The 22939-nt window shown below is 43.4% G+C and overlaps 1 protein-coding gene across 1 annotated transcript in view; it reads left to right on the top strand.

Annotated features, from left to right (window-relative positions):
* The window catches only part of wdfy3 (WD repeat and FYVE domain containing 3), a gene marked incomplete at both ends in the record, with an annotated part of 216286 nt that overhangs the window by 138320 nt on the left and 55027 nt on the right, over positions 1–22939 (top strand). Inside the window, 10 exons of the mRNA XM_080531591.1 lie at positions 962–1141; positions 2243–2476; positions 3963–4062; positions 5540–5700; positions 7998–8227; positions 9456–9565; positions 15555–15737; positions 16565–16719; positions 17449–17526; positions 19199–19453. Coding sequence (XP_080387717.1) covers positions 962–1141; positions 2243–2476; positions 3963–4062; positions 5540–5700; positions 7998–8227; positions 9456–9565; positions 15555–15737; positions 16565–16719; positions 17449–17526; positions 19199–19453 — 1686 coding nt within the window. The remainder of the gene's footprint in view (positions 1–961; positions 1142–2242; positions 2477–3962; positions 4063–5539; positions 5701–7997; positions 8228–9455; positions 9566–15554; positions 15738–16564; positions 16720–17448; positions 17527–19198; positions 19454–22939) is intronic.

Below are 22939 nucleotides of genomic sequence, written 5' to 3'. Positions count from 1 at the left end.
AGAGGAGGAGGAGGAGGAGCAGGGTTATGGCTAGGCAGGCGGATCACACAGCTGTTTCATGGTAGTTAACGGGATCCCATGTGCAGTAATGGGACAGTGAAGTGTTTCTTCTTTTGGCTCTGTACTCCAAAGTACTAGGAGGTTAAAGTATAGGTATGAGGTTAAAGTATAGGTATGATGTATGAGGTTAAAGTATAGGTATGAGGTTAAAGTATAGGTATGAGGTATGAGGTTAAAGTATAGGTATGAGGTAGGAGGTTAAAGTATAGGTATGAGGTAGGAGGTTAAAGTATAGCTATGAGGTTAAAGTATAGGTATGATGTATGAGGTTAAAGTATAGGTATGATGTATGAGGTTAAAGTATAGGTATGAGGTAGGAGGTTAAAGTATAGGTATGAGGTATGAGGTTAAAGTATAGGTATGAGGTTAAAGTATAGGTATGAGGTAGGAGGTTAAAGTATAGGTATGAGGTAGGAGGTTAAAGTATAGGTATGAGGTTAAAGTATCGGTATGAGGTTAAAGTATAGGTATGAGGTAGGAGGTTAAAGTATAGGTTTCCATTTTCCGGTGGATGTTTGTTTTGAGGTATTTTTGACTAAAAAATATATCAGGAAATTAAATTCGAATTCGAAAGAAGAAGAAGAAGAAGAATACATGGTTCATACCAACCCCCCCCCCTACACACACACACACACACACACACACACACACACACACACACACATGGTTCATACCAACCCCCCCCCCCCCCCTTAAGAAAGCTCTGCAGCCGTTTCTGCCGCCATCACGCTTCTACCACCAGAAAAAAAAAGTAGCGATGTATAACGCCAGTATGAAGCTCACACACATTGTTCAGTCCCAGTTGTTATCACTGCTGTTGAAGCCTATTGAAGTCTGTGTGTGTGTGTGTGTGTGTGTGTGTGTGTGTGTGTGTGTGCGTGTGCTGGGTGTGTGTCCCCAGCCGTGGCAGTCTGAGGAGGAGGGCTCCTGGCTGAGAGAGTACCCCGTCACCCTGATGCAGTTCTTCAGGTACCTGTACCACAACGTGCCTGACCTGGGCCCCATGTGGCACAGCCCAGAGTTCCTGTGTGCCCTGGCCGCCAGCGTCTTCCCCTTCAACATCAGGCCCTACTCCGAGATGGTAGGCCTGTTGTCCCTTTGTGTGTGTCTGTGTCTGTGTCTGTGTCTGTGTGCGTGCGTGCGATGAATCACTTTTACATTTTGACTCTGATGTTGCACCTTTTGCCCCCTCGTTTAAGGAATGACCCATATGTAGTTGATTTACAGTGGGGTGCAAAAATGCCGTTTACAATTAATATTGTAAAATATTTTTGTTTTTATTTCAGTTTCAGCAACGTACAATCATGTCCACATTTGTGTCTACTGTTTTTTCTATTCTTTAAAATAATTTAAAGAAAAACTATTAAGAGAAAAACAATGCAACCCACAATGCAAAAACAAACAATCAACAAAAACACAGACAATAAAGCAAGAAAGGGTCGGGGGGATTGGGGTCCAAACTTTATTCCATTCTTTATGTTTTGTTAGGAAGTTTCTTATTTGTAGATATCTGAAAAGATATACAAGTCCGGTGTCTGCTACTCTTTTTTGCAGCTCTTTTGCAGTGATGTGTGAGTTCTTCTGAGCATTTCTCACTAGATCTCGAGCCATTCTATCTGAAATGTTCTTGGTCTTCCAGATCTAGAATTCAATTATTCTATTTATTTTCCATTTTCTGATGATGTTTCTGACAGTGGAAATGGGTAGTTTGAAACGTTGCAAGAGTTTTTTGTAGCCAAGTGAACTATCTTGATTCTGACATCCTTGGACAACTGTTTAGAGGAACCCATGGTTTTTAACACCAGACACAACAGCCACCGCAGTCGGATACTTTAGAAGGCATGGAATTACTTCAGAATATATAGTTCAACCCTGGAATTATAAAGAAAAAATAATATACATACAGTATATAATAAAGAATAATACAAAAGAGTTCCCAAACTTTTGCACAGGGCCCTTTTTTTTATCATTTAAAAAAAATAAACCTAATTTGCAGAACGGTGTCATGTTTAACTTTGTAGCATTTAGTGTTAAGGTTCGCTTTCAATCACTTGGAGATTAATTGTAACAGACATTTAAACCAGGGGTGCCCAAATTGTTGCACCCCACTGTGGCTTTAACTGGGCCTCCTCCCCCTCCCTCCAGGTGAGTGACCTGTCCTCCTCTAACCCTAACCCTGCAGGTGAGTGACCTGGACGATGAGGCTGGCTCTCCCACGGAGGAGTTCAAAGCCTTCGCCGCCGACACAGGGATGAACCGCAGCCAATCAGAATACTGCAACGTTGGCTCCAAGACCTACCTGACCAATCACCCGGCCAAGAAATATGTGTTTGACTTCATGAGGGTCTTGATCATGGACAACCTGTGCATCACCCCGGCCAGCAAGCAGACCCCCGTCATAGACCTGCTGCTGGAGGTAAGACCCCCGTCCTAGACCTGGTGGAGTTAAGACCCCATCATAGACCTGGTGGAGGTAAGACCCCCATCATAGACCTGGTGGAGGTAAGACCCCATCATAGACATGGTGGAGGTAATACCCCATCATAGACCTGGTGGAGGTAAGACCCCATCATAGACCTGGTGGAGGTAAGACCCCATCATAGACCTGGTGGAGGTAAGACCCCATCATAGACCTGGTGGAGGTAAGACCCCATCATAGACCTGGTGGAGGTAAGACCCCATCATAGACCTGGTGGAGGTAAGACCCCATCATAGACCTGGTGGAGGTAAGACCCCATCATAGACCTGGTGGAGGTAAGACCCCATCATAGACCTGGTGGAGGTAAGACCCCATCATAGACCTGGTGGAGGTAAGACTCAATCATAGACCTGGTGGAGGTAAGACCCCATCATAGACCTGGTGGAGGTAAGACCCCATCATAGACCTGGTGGAGGTAAGACCCCATCATAGACCTGGTGGAGGTAAGACCCCCATCATAGACCTGGTGGAGGTAAGACCCCATCATAGACATGGTGGAGGCAAGACCCCATCATAGACCTGGTGGTAAGGAGCATTCCTGTCTCTTGGCTGTTATCCTTTGTGAGTATTTTCTCTGTAATTCACCTTCACATGGATGTTAATAAAAACGTGGACTTGATTATTGATAATTTCTCTGACATATCCTGCATGTCATCCTTTCTCTCTCTCTCACCCGTCCTTCCTGTCAAATCTCTACTGTCTCTATCGCAATAAAAATATTATTATTATAAAAAATGAGTGGGACTGCCCCACTCAGAAAAACTAAACTAACTAAAAAGAAAGGATTGAGGATTCAATCCATCAAATATATTTGCATATTGCTTTTTACATAGTGTAAATGTCTCAAAGCGATTTACAATAAGAACAATACTAAACAACATGAACAATAAATGCAATAAACAATCAATACACGTACACTCCTTGGATGACAGATCCTTCATCGAGTTCTTAAACTGACTGATAGTCACAAGATGGTGGAGTTTGAGCATGTTTTTCAGGTTATTCCAGCTATTAGTGGCACAAAAACAAAAGGCTGAAATTAAAGGGTTAGCTGAGTTTGGGACCTGTTCCGCTACTCTGAAAAGTGTGTCTGCCATAAAAGCAACTATTTGGTTTTAAAAGAACTACTTCATAACCAGATAAAAAACAAAGACTTAAAGTCTTAAAAATTAAAGTCTCCCAACCCACAGACTGACTAAAAGACAACTTCTCGTATGAAAACTAGTGGTAGCTGCATCATCTTATGGGTGTTCTTGTCTTGTCAGTACCTGCAGGGACTGGGTTGTTTGTCAAGATCAAGAGAAAATTATGACAATTATTTTCACTATGACATTATGTATGGGTATTTTGTGTAGATCAGTGACAAAAATATGTCAATGAAATGTAAAATCCTTAACAGCTGTGTGTGTCTCTCTCTGTGCAGGCCTCTCCTGAGCGCTCCACTAGGACCCAGCAGAAAGAGTTCCAGTCCTACATTCTGGACAGCGTCATGGAGCACCTGCTGGCAGCTGACGTCCTGTTAGGTGAGGCCTGGTCCTCAACACCTCCTGCTCTCTATCCTCTCTGTCTGCCTGTCTCACACCTGTCCTCCTCTCTGTCTGCCTGTCTCACACCTGTCATCCTCTCTGTCTGCCTGTCTCACACCTGTCCTCCTCTCTGTCTGCCTGTCTCACACCTGTCATCCTCTCTGTCTGCCTGTCTCACACCTGTCATCCTCTCTGTCTGCCTCCCCTGTCTCACACCTGTCATCCTCTCTGTCTGCCTCCCCTGTCTCACATCTGTCATCCTCTCTGTCTGCCAGTCTCACACCTGTCATCCTCTCTGTCTGCCTGTCTCACACCTGTCATCCTCTCTGTCTGCCTGTCTCACACCTGTCCTCCTCTCTGTCTGCCTGTCTCACACCTGTCATCCTCTCTGTCTGCCTCCCCTGTCTCACACCTGTCATCCTCTCTGTCTGCCTCCCCTGTCTCACACCTGTCATCCTCTCTGTCTGCCTCCCCTGTCTCACATCTGTCATCCTCTCTGTCTGCCAGTCTCACACCTGTCATCCTCTCTGTCTGCCTGTCTCACACCTGTCATCCTCTCTGTCTGCCTGTCTCACACCTGTCATCCTCTCTGTCTGCCTGTCTCACACCTGTCATCCTCTCATTTTAAAGTGTAACAAGCTATTTACGTTGACACAGTGAGCGGGCGGCGGTAGCCTAGTGGTTAGAGAGGCCGGCTAGCAATCGGAATGCCACTGGTTCTATCCTCGCCTCAGGAGGGAGATGCATGTTACCTTGAGCAAGACACTTATCCCCTAATTGCTCCAGGGGTGCCGATACATATAAAAAATTAAAATGAAAACGTTTTTTTGTTCACGAAGACTGCCAATGGCCCCGGGCCTGAGCTAGATTACTCTTCCTGCTGCAACTGGTGAACTGATGATTCACTTGCTTAGTCAAATGTATTGGGTTTGGAATAAGGCGTCTGCTAAATGCCAAAAATGTAAAAAATGTAAATGTGTGCCGACTATGGCTGACAAAGCAATAAACACCACATTCCAACAATAGAGTGACAAGTTGATTGCTTGGCAAATAAAACATTATTCTTCAAGCCCGTTGATGATTGCATAACATGTCCATACATAATATCTCCATGATATGTGAACATGAGTGCAGCGATTATATTTCTTGTAATAAACACTCTACAGCCATTCATTTGATTAATTCATTGTTGCCACTAGAGTCCAAAAAATGGCATAACTAATCATAATTTTTCGTTAAATAATACTAATAATATAATAACAAACATTTAGGTTAATTAAAATTTGAATTTAATTTCAGGGAACTATCCTTTTTATATTTGACGCCTTCCCATTAACAAACATTCTAATGAACATTTAATGTAATAACGGGTTCAATCTATATATATTTCCACCCCTTTATTTATATGAAAAATGACTCTTTTTAATAGTTAGTTTAATATGAATAGTATGAATGTGTTCTCTCTCTCCTCCAGGCGAGGACGCCTCCCTGCCTCTCACCAGCGGGGGGAGCTACCAGACCCTGGTCAACAACGTCTTCTACTTCTCCCAGCGCGTGGTGGACAAGCTGTGGCAGGGCATGTTCAACAAGGAGTCCAAAATGGTGGTGGAGTTCATTGTCCAGCTCATAGGCCAGGTGAGGCCAGCAGCTGTCGTAATTGTTCCTTGTTTCCTCGTCCAAAATGGACTGACTTATATAGCGCCTTAATCCAAAACGCTTTACAGCGGCCTCTCATACACACATTCACACACACATTCACACACCAATGGCGGCAAGCTACCATGCAAAGCGTCTGCCCGCTCATTGGGAGCAATTTGGGGTTCAGTGTCTTGCCCAAGGACACTTCGACATGTGGCCAACCGGGGCTTGAACAGCCGATCTGCCAACCTTGAGATCATTAGACGCCAGCTCTACCTCCTCCGCCACAGCCGCCTCTTGTCCAGCTCCCAGGCGAGACAGAAGGCATGCATAGCCTAGACAAGAAGCAGCAGGACAGTAGACGACTACACTACAGTAGAGTTAACTTCAGCTATCAAGCAAGTGTAGATCAAGTTCTGATAAAAATTACCCACCCAGCCATCACTTAACTGCCAATTACTCTGTGGATGGACGGTTTCCAATTATTGAAACCGAAAAACCGTCAAAGACTAAAACCGGGGTTTTCCGGTTAACCGAAAAAATAAAGTAAAAAAAAAATAAAGAGCGCCAATTTCAAATAATTGAGCCCTACTGCTACAATACACTCATGTCGAACACCATTAAAACACCGTAAGCACAGTCGCAACACATTTAGGCTACTTAGTTTCACAAATATAAGTGGAAAGGCAGACTTTTGTAAGCTACACCATACAAGAAAACACATAAACACTTAACACACCAGCTCCGCTGATCCAGGGTGCACGCCTGCACGGAAGATCATCTCTTGGAACAGCGTCTTCATTGAATGAACTGCTTTCTCAATATCTTGGTTCTTAGACAAAGTTTCAGCTGCTGCTCAATGTATTTAAATATTTGAATACTGCTCAATAATCACTGAAATATTAGACTTAGAATTATGCAGTGAACATACTTAAAGCTTTTCATAAAAACCACATGCCGCGAGACTGACTCGTCCTGAACTGTCGTAAGTCAATCAACAAAGAATGCCCCATCAAAATAAAAGTGCCCATGGTAGAGCTGTCAAAATAGAGCTTTCAAAATAAATGTACTAATACAGATAGAGATAAATACAGAACTACCTTTGCGTCACTAAGTGACCGCGTATCTTCTGAGACATGCGTTCTGTCATCACTTTCAGTAGCGCCTTCACACACAGTGGCGCTGTGCACAAACACTCTTGATCCGTATAGCTCTTGTTTTATTATATTGTGGTTTAGTAAATACTGCACTTGGAGTTACATTCAATGCATGATTTGTGCTATAGAACATAAATAAAGTTTGATTGATTAATTGATATCAAATCAAATCACATTTTATTTCTATAGCGCATTTCTCACAAAAGTGACCCAATGCGCTTTACAGAGAGCAGCGAAAATGATCTTATTAAATGTAAGCGAGTAATTGTAAAAAAAACCTTTCCTATCTACCAATAACTGAAGGCAACTATCTTTCCCATAGAGTGATTCGTTACCCTTAAATATAATCCCAATTAGATATTAATCCTCAGTTATTCTTCACAACTGACCAAACCTCTCACTAATTGAGCAGCAGATTCAGACTGTATCATTGTTATTTTCACACACGACAAACATGTGACATGTTCCAGTTTTATTCTTATTCTATTTTATTCTTCAAAATAATAATAATAATAATAATAATAATAATAATAATAATAATCCGGTTTCAGACGGTTTTGATAAAAAAACCGTTTCTATTTTTATAAACCCCGGTTTTCGGTATAACCGAAAAACCGTCCATCCCTAGTGGGTTTAAGGTTCTAACTGAAACAAGGGTAGCAAGCGCTCGTCCAGGTTATTTATCTGGATATTCTTGCCATGACGATTGCCATGGTTCTAAACAAAGAAAAAACTATTACAATATTTTTGCCCAAACAATCATGTACATTCTTATGCACGCAATCAATCAGGAGATGGTCACGTGTGTTGGCAGGTCAGAGGGCACACGTTTGGTGCTCGTCGGAGCAACTCGAATTGAATTGCGGGGCTACTGTTTGCAGCAACTTGACGTCTGTTGAACATATTTGCCCTTTCAGTCCAAGAGCAACATTACAATTACACTCTTAACCCTGCTCACCCCCCCCCCCCCCCCCCCCCGGCCCAAACAGCTGCTTTCTGAAACCACATGACCTCTTTAGGCATCGACCATAAGACCCCCACTTGGCCACCGTCACACTCTCACCAGTCCAGTTAACTACCTTGCTCAAACAAAGCCTCTTTCCTGCCACCAACATTTTCCCTTTTCTCTCCTTTCAGTCCAAGAGGCGGTCCCAAGGCTTGTCCCTGGACTCCATCTACCACTGTCTGAACCGCACTGTCCTCTACCAGCTCTCTCGACCGCACAAGACTGTGCCACAGCAGGTGGCCCTGCTGGACTCGCTGCGTGTGCTGACCGTCAACCGGAACCTGGTCCTGGGACCAGGCAACCATGACCAGGAGTTTGTAGCCTGCCTGGCACACTGCTTCATCAACCTGCACGTCGGAAGGTAGGTGTGGGGAGTGTGGTGCAATGTCAGCATACCAGCTGGTGCGAATTATCCCATCACCCACCTTCCACCACAGTCCTGTAGCTCCCTCTACAGACCAGACGCTGCATTCTCCCCACAGTACGTTTAGGCCAAGTTTGTGTCAGTTGGTGGGGGGGGGGGGGTTAGGATTAAAGTGGGGGTGGTCTTCTTTGCCTCTTCAGCTCCATGCGCCTATGACTGTATGTGTGGCAGGGCTCGACAGTACGACTGTTTTGGTCGCATTTGCGAGTGAATATATTTCTGTGCGACTTGGAAATACATTCACTCGCACCAGTGCGACTACTGCTGAACTACTGTCATGCGCAGTCAAACCTATGTGTAGAAGCGATGAGGGAATGAAAACAGTGAACAGAAACGAGTGTCGCAGAAATGCTTCACGCGAGTCCTATATGCGCTTAAAATGAGCATAATGGGTAAATGGGATACAGCTCTCATAGTTCGTAGCGCTGTGTTTTGTTAGCCGCTAGCTGCTAGCAGCGTTTGCTTCCGATTTCATTACAAAAAGGTTAACCCTATATGTGCCTGACGTCTAACATTCAAATGATTCTAACTTCGTCATCTTTTTTCGGATTTCAATGTATGTGACACATCATTTGAAAGCTTATGATCCGTAGTTCCAATCCACAACACGTCACATTTGAAAGTGTTTATGTAATTTTTTTACATTTGAAAGGTTGGGGGTAGGGAGGGAGGGTGGGGGGAGAGAGTGTGGGCTGCACCATCACTTAAGTGGGGGTTCAACGAGTTAGCTAACGATGTGTCTTGCCCTGGCGACTGAAGAGCGCAGTTCAGCCAGCTGTGATGAGTTTGGAAGTTCCTTTACTGTAGGCTGTGATGAGTCTGGAGGTTCCTTTACTGCAGGCTGTGATTAGTCGCAGGACTGTGGAGAGACCTGCAGTTTATCCACAGTGAACAATTCAGTTGGCTGTGTTGAGTCTGAGGAGTCCTGCGTTGTCGGCCTTTCAGTTGGTTCAAGAGCAGCGAGGGAAGGGGGAGCAGAGTTTATGAGGTTGAAGTGTATGTTGTTCATTAAATGGTATTCTCCCAATCTGGGGTGTGTGTATACCCCAGCAGTGTGTGTGCGTGTACCGCAGCAGTGTGTGTGTGTGTGTGTGTACCCAGCAGTGTGTGTACCCAGCAGTGTGTGTGTGTACCCAGCAGTGTGTGTGTGTGTGTGTGTACCCAGCAGCGTGGAGGGCTTCGGGCTGGAGGCGGAGGCCAGGATGACCACCTGGCACGTCATGATGTCTGCAGAGAACGAGCCAGACGCCGTGCACAGCCAAGACGTCAGTGAAGGTAGAGAACACTGTGGGTGTGTGTGTGTGTGTGTGTGAGTGAATCTTGGTTTAGTTTGAGGAAGAAGATCTTCTACAGTGCCAAGCACAAGTATAGAGTATAAGTATAGAGTATGGAGTATTACGAAACGAATACGAAACGAAGCCTTGCACATTGTGACAGGATGCCTGCGTCCTACCCCCGTGGACAACCATCCCATTCTAGAAGGCATCCAGCCCGCTGGCCTCCGCCGCATGGGAGCCACAGCACGTCTCGCCTGCCGGGCCGCAGAGCTTAATAACCATCTGCTCCATGATAGACTCACTATAACAGCGGAACCCTCCCAGCGTCTCAAGTCGAGACCAGGGTTTCCGTTAGAAAAATTTGCCGTCGGACATCGTGTCCGGGAAGAATTCGATTTACCGGACAAACGTGATATATTCCGGTCATCATATTAAAATATAATAAAAAAAAAAAAAATCAAAATCATATATTTTTTTTCTCCAAATCTAATATAGCTGTTTGTCGCGGTGATTACTGTTGTGTAGCGGCATATATATGCCATTTAATGTCTATTTCTCATCCGATACGATTAGATGCGAGCTATATAATATATAATAATATAACATGATTTGACGCATGCGCGCTATGCCATGCGTCAAATCCAGCGCTGAACGGGTCCAGCGCTGAACGGGCGCCTCACTGGGAACTGAACAGACAGCATCGATCAATGAACGGACTCCACATTACGTTAACTGAAGTTTGTTAAATTGTTTGGGATTAATGTGAGTTTTCTATTTTCTCTTTACAGTTTTACCCTTTTTTTAAAAAAATCAATAAAACAACGTCATTTCTATAAGTCTCGCTGGTTGGGAAGGCATTTCGTTTAGCTCGGGAGTATGACAATGGGAAGAACATAACTGTTTATTGAGAAACAATTGATAGGCAGTCTGGGATACGTATATAAAGAAATACCACAATGTCTAGATGTATAACATTTTATTGAACAGTAACAGTGCAAGCATGTAGGCTACGGGGAACAGGGATTTTGGTCAGTAGGTCCTTTGTACAGAGGGCGTTTCTCTCCGACAACGCGTTCCCAGGTACCATGGAAGTCATAGGTAGTCCAGCACACTGACAGAGAGACAGACAGACAGACAGACAGACAGACAGACAGATAGACAGACAGACAGACAGACAGACAGTCAGCTTACTTCTACCCTTTTGAGTGGAATTACTCCTTTAATTAGCTGTTAGCCATCTCAAAGCCCCCTGAGCTGCTCATCAACACTGAGAATAGACCACATTATAGAAACCAAAACACCGTTTTTTAAATCCACAGGGAATAACCGAGAGTGTAAGGAAAGGCACACCCAGCGCTGTCAGTGGTGGGGAGACTTGAAGTGGCTTTGCTTGATTTCCATCACAGATTCAAGGATTGAAACACTGATGAAAATAGGGAGTAATAGTGATGGGATTATTTTAGATTATTTTAGATTAGATTAGATTAGATTAGGTGAGATTCAACTTTATTGTCATTGCAGAGTACAAGTACCAGACAACAAAATGCAGTTTAGCATCTAACCAGAAGTGCAAATAGTGATATAAAAACAAACACTTAACTTTCGGGGAAACTGCTAAAATAAAATAAATTAAATAAATTAAAAAAGAAAGCGACTATTAGCACCGCCGAATGACAACAAACGTATGAGTAATGAGTAAAACAATGTCACTTTTATAGTATGTTGTTTAACTTGCCGTTCGGTCGCCATGGCTCTGGTGTGTGTAGCAGCTTCAGCTAGCTGGCTGGAAACTTCTAGGGGTGCGTTCGTAAACACGCTCTGAGAGCGCCGGAGCGCACGCTGGCTTCGATGTCACAGAGCGACCGAGTCGTTCGATTGGACGAGAGGCGTTCCGCGAGTGCTGATCGGATTTCCAGAGCGTGTTTACGAACGCACCCAGCCAGCTTTAGCGAATTGTATTCAAAGGGAATTATTTTCACCGGACAATATGTCCGACGACTTTTCAATTTGTCGGACTTCACCAAATTTTACCGGACAAAGACCGGTAATTGCCGGTTAACGGAAACCCAGGTCGAGACACCCATTTGTGCCTGCCGCACAGGATCTCAGGCAGCAATGCAGAGATCTTAACATCAGTGCGGCAGGATGGGCGGATTATATGTGGCGCGCGGAGTGGGAGGCAAACACTTCCAAACTCCGTGACCACATCCCAGCCGCTGCCCCTGAGCCCCTTGGGATGGACTTGCCAAGGCTATCCTGGGTGAGGCTCAATCGTCTCCGGACCGGCGTCGGGCGTTTCCGTCCGTCAATGCACAGATGGGGCTTGACCCCAAATGCGTCGTGCGAGTGTGGCGCAGAGGACCAAACCGCAGACCATGTTATCCTGGATTGCCTGGTGTACCCCCCACAGAACGGGATGCATGGTCTGTCGGTATTAGTATACACTCTATCTGTCGGTATTAGATGACGAGACGATGACATGGCTTCTGGAGGGGTGTCCAGAAATATAGCCCGGGTGAGCCCCTCAACCAGGTCTCGGGTGGTAAAAGGGTAGCCCCTCGGCCCCGAGCCTGGTGGAGTGCAGAGGAAACAACAACCCATACGCCGAAGAAGAAGTATAAGTATAGAGTATGAGTATAGAGTATAAGTATAGAGTATGAGTATAAAGTATAGTGTATAGAGTATAGAGTATAGTGTATTGAGTATAGTGTTAGAGTATAGTTTATAGAGTATAGTCTATAGTGTATAGATTATAGTGTATAGAGTATAGTGTATATAGTATAGTCTATAGTGTATAGAGTATCGAGTATAGAGTATAGTTTATAGAGTATAGTGTATAGAGTATAGAGTATAGAGTATAGTTTATAGAGTATAGTGTATAGAGTATAGATTATAGAGTATAGTTTATAGTGTATAGTGTATATAGTATAGTCTATAGTGTATAGAGTATCGAGTATAGTATATAGTGTATAGTTTATAGAGTATAGTGTATAGAGTATAGAGTATAGTGTATAGAGTATAGTGTATAAAGTATAGTGTATAGAGTGTAGAGTATAGTGTATAGAGCAGGGGTCACCAACACGGTGCCCGCGGGCACCAGGTCGCCCCCAAAGACCACTTGAGTCGCCCGCAGGCCTGTTCTAAAAATAGCGTCTAGTGAGCTGCGTCTAAAATGAAATAAATAAATAATAATAATAATATGTATTCTATAATTTATATATATTTGATTCTGTTGCTATTCTTTTTTAATCACACTTGCATTCATATAGATTTAAAAATGACAATATCTTAAAAATATGTTTATTATACATAAGTTTAGATAGGTGAACTCTGACCTACTCTAGTTCTAACGTCAGTATTGTGCGCGACAAGTGGAGAGTAAGTTGGCGGGCGCAGCGAAGGTGGGCGCTTAATGCAGTTTAGTACCCCAAAAACATGGCAGAAAAAAGAAAGAAAACGTATCACTTTCACAACGATTGGGAGGAGGAGTTCTTTTTTACGACTGTGAAAGAAACCTGCGTGTGTCTCATTTGTGGGGCGACTGTGGCCACGGCAAAGCGGCACAATGTGGAGAGACACTTCACTACCTGTCACAAAAGCTACCATGCTAACTACCCACCAGGGACCGCACTACGGGCAGAAAAAGCCCACGATCTAAAGGCAGCTTTGGGTAAGCAACAGTCTTTTTTCACGAGGCCGGCGAAAAAGTCACAAAAAGCAACCGAAGCCTCGTTTAGAGCTACACATTTTCTGATCAAGAAGAAGAAGGCATTTTCAGACGGAGAAGTTGTCAAAGCTATGTCTGGTAACTTGGCCGATCAACTGGACCAGGATCTGGCTAAGTGCAGCTGGTTTAGCATCCAGTGCGACGAGTCCGTGGACAGCAGCAGTACAGCGCAGCTGTCGGTTTTCATCCGGATGGTGTTTGAAGATTTCTCCCCAAGAGAAGAACTCCTGACACTACTGCCCTTAAAGACAACTACGAGGGGAGTTGACATTTATAACACGGTGAAGGAGTTTTTCGTGCAGAAAAAGATACCGTTGGAAAAGCTGGTAGCGGTGACTACAGACGGGGCTCCTGCTATGATCGGCCGACATACAGGTTTCATCGCTCACTGTAAAGGTGACCCAGACTTCCCAACATTTCTGCATTACCACTGCATTATTCACCAGCAGGCGTTATGTGCAAAAGTGATCGGCTTTGAGCACGTGATGACTCCCGTTGTGAAAATCATAAACAACATCCGTTCCAAAGCAAAGCAGCGCAGGATTTTCAAGGTGCTATTGGAGGAGATGTCAGCTGAATATGGTGACCTGCTGCTACACACAGAAATCCGATGGCTCAGCAGAGGACGAGTTTTACGTCGTTTTTTGTCACTTTTGGGTGAAATCAAAGCGTTCATGCAGTCCAAAGGCGAAGATGTCTCACTGCTAGAGGACACAGAGTGGACACTTGACCTTGCATTTTTGACAGACATTACTGGGAAACTAAACAACTTGAACTGCGAGCTGCAAGGCAAAGGTAAGACTGTTGTTGATATGATAAGTGCTTTAAATGCATTTAAAGCCAAGATGAACGTTTTTTCTGTGGATATACAGAGAAAGAAGGTGCTGCACTTTCCCTCTGTGCAGTCGGTGCTGAAAGACAATGCTTCTGCATCTGAGACATTTGACAAAGTTGCAGAAAAGTACTGTGAAGTCATAAACAGACTTGGGCAAGAGTTTGAGAATAGGTTTTGTGACCTTCATCAGCTTGAGCCATGTGTGTCATTCATTTCCAATCCTTTCATGAATGTGGACACATCATGCTGTGCTGAGCAACTAAGTGCAACGTTCAACTTGGATGCTGGACAGGTGGAGATTGAAATCATACCATTGCAAAATGACCTCCACCTCAAAGCCCACCAGGCTGCACCAAACTTTTGGTGCCTTGTTGATACAGAGAAGTACAGTGGTGTATGCACAGCAGCTATGAAGGTTGCCAGCCTGTTTGGTTCAACCTATCTCTGTGAATCAGCGTTTTCTGACATGAACTTCATCAAGAACAAACACAGAACACGCCTCACTGATGCACATCTGAAAGACTCACTCACAGTTGCAGTGTCAAGTTACACACCAGATTACAATATACTGGTGAACAGCATGCAATGCCAGTCTTCCCACTAACAAAGAAACAGATACCAGATGTTGTCAGTGGCAACATGGCAGTGCCATGGCAAAGTTTAATTAAAATATTGAAGAATTGTGTTCAATTTAAAAGTGTGTTCATGACATGTAACAGTTATCATTTGTTAAAAATGCAGCAGATTTGGTCATTAGTTCAAAATGTGACAAGATGTATTTAAAAATATGTAAGTAGATTTTTCTTTAACATTACATAATTGATAACTTTTTGAAACATAAGTGATCATCTGAAAATGTAACAATTACTGAGATTAATAGAGATAAAGTGCTGAATATTGATATCTGTTTCCCACCTTGTTGTCATTTTTGAGAATTATTGTGAGAAATCATTAACGTGATCAGTGTCTTCACATAGATCAGTATCATTAATCATTATTAATAATATATAACTAAAGGCAAACTGAGCAAATGTGTTATTTCAGAAGAGCGTATCAAACTGGTAGCCCTTCGTATGACTCAGTACCCATGAAGTAGCTCTCAGTTTCAAAAAGGTTGGTGACCCCTGGTATAGAGTATAGTGTATAGAGTATAGAGTATAGAGTATAGAGTATAGTTTATAGAGTATAGAGTATAGTTTATAGTGTATAGTGTATAGAGTATACACAAGCATAGAGCCAAAAGAAGAAAAGAAATGCTTCCTCAGGGCTACGCAGATAACTTCCTGTAGCTACTAAACACTGTAGAGGAATACAAACACACAATTAAGTCAGATACACTTTTTTTATGATATGTGCGTGTGTCTGTGTGTGTGTGTGTGTGTGCGTGTGTGCCTGTGCGTGTGTGTGTGTGTGTCCTCTCCCCAGGGCGCCAGCTCCTGCTGAAGGCGGTGAGCCGTGTGTGGACAGAGCTGATGCACAGTAAGAGACAGATGCTGGAGGACATCTTCAAAGTGTCTCTGCCCACCAACGACAGAGGACACGTGGACATCGCCACCGCACGCCCAGCCCTGGAGGAGCCCGCCCTGAAGAGCTGGCAGAACCACCTGGGTACGCCAACACACACACACACACACACACACACACCTCCCTGAAGAGCTGGCAGAACCACCTGGGTACGCCAACACACACACACACACACACCGCCCTGAAGAGCTGGCAGAACCACCTGGGTACGCCAACACACACACACACACACACACACACACACACACACACACACGTGCACCATTCTACACATACTCCACCACAGCTGCCCTAGCCTCGTTCAAAGAAAATTTGCCCCCTAAATGTGCGAAAGCTCCGGTGGTCCAGTGAGTCAAACCTGAGCCACCAGCACCTGCTTGGCCTAACAGAAAGAGCCTCGGCTCATAGCGATCGTCTTTACTTCGCTTTTGGATTTACTCTTCAATTTCTATTCATACAAAGATATACAGACACACACACACCAGTTGGCCCAGAGCCACACCATGAGGCATCTTCTCTCCTGGGGGTAGTGGTGACCTACTGGATAGTGAGTTGGCCTGTTGATCAGAAGGTCATGAATTCAAGTCCCACCTGGGAACACCACCATTAGTTATAGTTATAGTTAGTGTGCCCTTGAGTAAGACCTGGGAACACCACCACTAGTGTGTCCTTGAGTAAGACCTGGGAACACCACTACTAGTGTGTCCTTGAGTAAGACCTGGAAACACCACCACTAATGTGTCCTTGAGTAAGACCCTAAGATATGCCAGCCTCCCTGGAGTCTTGTCCATGCTAACATGTTGTGTTCCTCAGGCCATGAGAGGAAGTGTGTGAGTCTTGTCCATGCTAACATGTTGTGCTCCTCAGGCCATGAGAGGAAGTGTGTGAGTCTAACATGTTGTGCTCCTCAGGCCATGAGAGGAAGTGTGTGAGTCGGGGGGAGGGCGTGGCCCCGGCCCAGTCCAAGCTGTCCAGGGTCAGCAGCGGCTTCGGCCTGTCCAAGCTGACCGGGGCGCGGCGCGCCAAGAAGGACAACAGCCTCAACAAGAACAACCTGTCAGCACAGGTACTACACACACACACACACACACACCTGTCAGCACAGGTACCACACACACACACACACACACACACACACACACACACACACACACACACACACACACACACACCTGTCAGCACAGGTACCACACACACACACACACACACCTGTCAGCACAGGTACCACACACACACACACACACACCTGTCAGCACAGGTACCACACACACACACACACACACACACACACACACACACACACACACACACACACACCTGTCAGCACAGGTACTACACACACACACACACCTGTCAGCACAGGTACCACACACACACACACACACACACACACACACACACACACACACACACACACACATAAACGTTATTTCAGTATATTTGATGTAATTCAGTTCATGAATAAGATAAAACACCCACATTTCAATATATTGTATATTTGTGTTTCATAAGTTATGACATGCATCTGAGTACTATATCTGAATTAACTGCACTGAAATAGAGTTTTCTCTTTGTGTCTGAGCTGGCTTTAGTTACTGTGGATAGACTGAGACTCAATAACTTAGTTGCACTGGGCCATTTCAGAAACTTGATTGCCGAATTGTTGGTGGAGGATTGTTCTGTGGCGCAGGAGGTAGAGCCGCCGTTTAATGATCGCAAGGTTGGCAGATCAGGGGTTCGAGCCCCGGCTGGCCACATTCTTCTCTGCCTAACCCTCTCTGCTCTCCACTAACAGGAAACATTCCAGTGGATGTTCACCCACATAGCTGTGGTCCGCGACCTTGTGGCCATGCAATACAAAGAATATCAAGAGGTAAGGAATGCAGAGTGACATGATGACATTTCTTTAATTTTTAGGAGTTAAATGTACAACCCAAGAATGTGTGGGAGATATTTTCGTGCAGTCTGGAGAAGTTTATCACCAAGCCAGAGAATCTTCCTCATCGTCATGGGGAAGGCAGATGGTGTTAATTGCAGGTGTTAATTGCAGGTGTTAATCACGCTTCACCACATGACTTGGTGCTTCCAGAGGTGGTGTGATTTTGTAATCGTAACAACACTATTATCTTAAAAACTGACATTTAGGAAAGGTCAGGGGAAGTGGAGGCCGTGGGTTTCACAACTGCAGAATGACGTTTGTCATACCGTCTGGAAGAACTAGCGCTATTCTGTATTCTGTCCTAATTAGGGATGCACGATATTATCGGCACCGATATTTATCGGCCCGATAATGGGAAATTAATGTTATTAAATATTTATCGGTTTTATAACATTTTAGCCGATATAGAGCCGATAATATGAAGCCGGAAATATTTCTGCTTCCGGTTTCCGCGCTCATGATGCTGCGCCTGCGTACAGCCATGCAGTGTATAGACGAGAGCGAAACATGTCTTCCCCGGTGTGTTTGACATTCTTCACAGTTTCTGAGGCAGATAGTGCGTTTGCAATTTGCAACACATGTTCGACAAAAGTTCGGAGAGGAGGGCAGAGGTCTACGAGTTACAACACAACGAATCTCATAAGTCACCTTAAGATTCACCATTGCAAGCACGCTGTATGGAAGGAATATCTAAGCCGCCGCTATTTTGCAGAGTAGCAGAAGGTAGCCTAGCCGCGAACAAAAAAAGCTGCTGTGCCTATTGAACACGCATTTGAAAACTGCAGGAAGTTTGCTCTGTATGATACAGTCGCCACACACATCCATAGTCTGATCGATACTAGCGTAAGCCAGATAAGTTTTATCACAACCTACCTCATCCTCATGCACTAAAAGTAGCATAGCCCAGCCCTTTTCAGTTGCTTTATTAAGCATACTAGTGTAGCCTACTATGTGCCTTTTGTCATTCTGTTTATCTGCAGACTAAGCAGCCATTTGGCACTAGTTTCTGTAAAAGTTCTATAAAACTTTTGGTTCTATAAAAGTCTTTATTTTTGTATTGACTGATGCACTTTATTTATTTATTTTTTTATATTTTATTTATGCATTTTCAATTTACAGGGATAGACAAGATGCACTTTATTTTTGACACTTTTTTGATCTAATTACTCTTAGGTGAGCCTTTTTTGTTTTCATAAAAGGAGGCCAGATCTTGGCTAAAAAAAGCATTGTGCACTGTCTATAACAGATTCTGTTTGTTAGAGGAAATAATAAATGAACATTTGAAGAGTCAGAAGTGTTCTCTTTGTTGTGTTAACAATAGTGATGTAAGTTAGATTTGGTGAGATCACTATGGAATATTAAATCATCAATCTTGGCTCACTACATAGCCTTTCTTACCTTCAGGTGTGCATGAACTACAGGTTATCAACTGTGAAATTATATCTGTTCTCATATCGGTTATCATATCGGTTATCAGCCACGAGAAGCGGGTAAACATCGGTATCGGTTGGAAAAAAATGCATATCGTGCATCCCTAGTCCTAATAGCTCTCCCCACTTTCCCCCTCCTCCTCCTCCTCCTCCTCCTCCTCCTCCTCCTCTCCCAGAGGCAGCAGAACTCTCTGAAGTATGTGACGGAGGAGTGGGCCTCCATCGAGTACGAGCTGCTGCGAGAGCGGGGTCTGTGGGGTCCCCCCATCGGCTCCCACCTGGACAAGTTCCTGCTGGAGATGACGGAGGGGCCCTGCCGCATGAGGAAGAAGATGGTCCGCAATGACATGTTCTACATCCACTACCCCTACGTGCCTGAGCCCGAACCCAACACCGCCTCGGCGCAGGTACTGACCAGGCTGGGAAGGACAGTATGGGTGGGGGGGGGGGGGGGGGGGGGTGATGTGATCTCCCTGGTTCACATATTCATATACAGTGTGTTTAACACAAGAACAGCGGTGCCTTTTTTACCTACTAAAAGAGCCGCCTCGGGAGTCAATCTTTACAATGCTCAAGCTGCTACTTACACACAACGACCACTAGTTGGCCAATTGTAAATTGAAAAAACACAGAAAAACTGCAAAATAGCTTTATACTAGCTTATCCTGATGTGATTTAGAAAATGTAAGGATACTGAGTGGTAGAAAGCACATATCTAGGAAAAGTCATGAAAGGAGGGTCCTGAAATTTGATCGAGTGCAAAGATAGAAAAAAAATGTTCTTTACTCACAGGGGTCAAATGACCCTTCATGGTTGTTCTAGTGTTAAAAGGTTTGTATATAAGGCGCTATATAAGTGCAGTCCATTTACCATTTACATGGAAACTGTCTAATAGGGTGTGAACGTCAGCCTTCTTCCGTCCACTCAATGTAAAACACTTCTCAATCAAACATATTTCCATCAGCACAGTTTAAATTATTTTTCTTTTTTTTTACATCCTTTTTTATGCCTAAACCAGCTAAGGGTTTGCAGTAGATAATCTATCTGTCTGCTGTAGCCTACCCACCTGTCAACACCACATATCTATCTGTCTGCTGTAGCCTACCCACCTGTCAACACCACATGGAAAGAAACATGTGAGCTGACCGTGCAGGTGGTTCTCAACTAACAGATCTGGCTTGTTGTCACTATGGCGACTGTATGAATGTTCCTGTCTGTATGAATGTTCTGACTGTATGAATGTTCTGACTGTATGAATGTTCTGTCTGTATGAATGTTCTGTCTGTATGAATGTTCCTGTCTGTATGAATGTTCTGACTGTATGAATGTTCTGACTGTATGAATGTTCTGACTGTATGAATGTTCTGACTGTATGAATGTTCTGTCTGTATGAATGTTCTGACTGTATGAATGTTCTGTCTGTATGAATGTTCTGTCTGTATGAATGTTCTGTCTGTATGAATGTTCTGACTGTATGAATGTTCTGACTGTATGAATGTTCCTGTCTGTATGAATGTTCTGACTGTATGAATGTTCTGACTGTATGAATGTTCTGACTGTATGAATGTTCTGTCTGTATGAATGTTCTGACTGTATGAATGTTCTGACTGTATGAATGTTCTGACTGTATGAATGTTCCTGTCTGTATGAATGTTCTGACTGTATGAATGTTCTGACTGTATGAATGTTCTGTCTGTATGAATGTTCCTGTCTGTATGAATGTTCCTGTCTGTATGAATGTTCCTGTCTGTATGAATGTTCTGACTGTATGAATGTTCCTGTCTGTATGAATGTTCCTGTCTGTATGAATGTTCTGACTGTATGAATGTTCTGACTGTATGAATGTTCTGTCTGTATGAATGTTCTGACTGTATGAATGTTCTGTCTGTATGCATGTTCTGACTGTATGAATGTTCTGACTGTATGAATGTTCTGTCTGTATGAATGTTCTGTCTGTATGAATGTTCCTGTCTGTATGAATGTTCTGTCTGTATGAATGTTCTGACTGTATGAATGTTCTGACTGTATGAATGTTCCTGTCTGTATGAATGTTCTGTCTGTATGAATGTTCTGACTGTATGAATGTTCTGACTGTATGAATGTTCCTGTCTGTATGAATGTTCTGTCTGTATGAATGTTCCTGTCTGTATGAATGTTCTGTCTGTATGAATGTTCTGACTGTATGAATGTTCTGTCTGTATGAATGTTCCTGTCTGTATGAATGTTCTGACTGTATGAATGTTCTGACTGTATGAATGTTCTGTCTGTATGAATGTTCTGACTGTATGAATGTTCTGTCTGTATGAATGTTCCTGTCTGTATGAATGTTCTGACTGTATGAATGTTCTGACTGTATGCATGTTCTGTCTGTATGAATGTTCTGACTGTATGAATGTTCCTGTCTGTATGAATGTTCTGACTGTATGAATGTTCCTGTATGTATGAATGTTCTGACTGTATGAATGTTCTGTCTGTATGAATGTTCTGACTGTATGAATGTTCTGACTGTATGATTGTTCTGACTGTATGAATGTTCTGACTGTATGAATGTTCTGACTGTATGAATGTTCCTGTCTGTATGAATGTTCCTGTCTGTATGAATGTTCCTGTCTGTATGAATGTTCTGTCTGTATGAATGTTCCTGTATGTATGAATGGTGACTGTATGAATGTTCTGTCTGTATGAATGTTCTGACTGTATGAATGTTCTGACTGTATGAATGTTCTGACTGTATGAATGTTCTGACTGTATGAATGTTCTGACTGTATGAATGTTCTGTCTGTATGAATGTTCCTGTCTGTATGAATGTTCCTGTCTGTATGAATGTTCTGTCTGTATGAATGTTCCTGTCTGTATGAATGTTCTGACTGTATGAATGTTCTGTCTGTATGAATGTTCTGTCTGTATGAATGTTCTGACTGTATGAATGTTCTGTCTGTATGAATGTTCCTGTCTGTATGAATGTTCTGTCTGTATGAATGTTCTGTCTGTATGAATGTTCTGACTGTATGACTGTTCCTGACTGTATGAATGTTCCTGTCTGTATGAATGTTCTGACTATGAATGTTCTGTCTGTATGAATGTTCTGACTATGAATGTTCTGACTATGAATGTTCTGACTATGAATGTTCTGTCTGTATGAATGTTCTGACTGTATGAATGTTCTGTCTGTATGAATGTTCTGTCTGTATGAATGTTCCTGTCTGTATGAATGTTCTGTCTGTATGAATGTTCTGTCTGTATGACTGTTCCTGACTGTATGAATGTTCCTGTCTGTATGAATGTTCTGTCTGTATGAATGTTCTGTCTGTATGAATGTTCTGACTATGAATGTTCTGACTGTATGAATGTTCTGTCTGTATGAATGTTCTGACTATGAATGTTCTGTCTGTATGAATGTTCCTGACTGTATGAATGTTCTGTCTGTATTACGGTGACCAGACGCCCCCGATTCCCGGGGACAGTCCCCGGTTTAGATGACCTGTCCCCGGCAACAAACTTTCCCCGGAAAAGTCCCCGTTTCAAGCATTTCATTTATTTATTTATTTTAAATCTTGGCTTGTATTGTCACCTGCTGCCAAGGGTCCTACCCATGGGGTCCTCCACCCCTTTATAACGTCAATGTATGCATATTACCCGTTAATGGACGATCGTTACATTCAATAGAAAGCATTTCAGCCCCGATTGTTCCCCATTAACGAGCTCATTATGATTGAATGGAGCAATAACAAGGTCATTCTTCACCACTCAGTGAATTACATCCAAGCGTGGGGAAAGCACGCAGACAGTCTCACAATACAATATACAGAATTTTGACAACATCATTAGTCTTATGTTAGGCTTAAACATTATGTTAGGCTTAAAGTATGAGTAGGGTAGTGGAGATAAAAATGGGCATAAAAAGCACAATAGTGTGT

This window comes from Nansenia antarctica, assembly GCF_963989245.1.
Source record: "Nansenia antarctica genome assembly, chromosome: 5".
NCBI classification, from domain to species: domain Eukaryota; kingdom Metazoa; phylum Chordata; class Actinopteri; order Argentiniformes; family Microstomatidae; genus Nansenia; species Nansenia antarctica.
The sequence above is the reverse complement of the archived record's forward strand: the minus strand, read 5'-3'. Positions and strand labels throughout refer to the sequence as shown.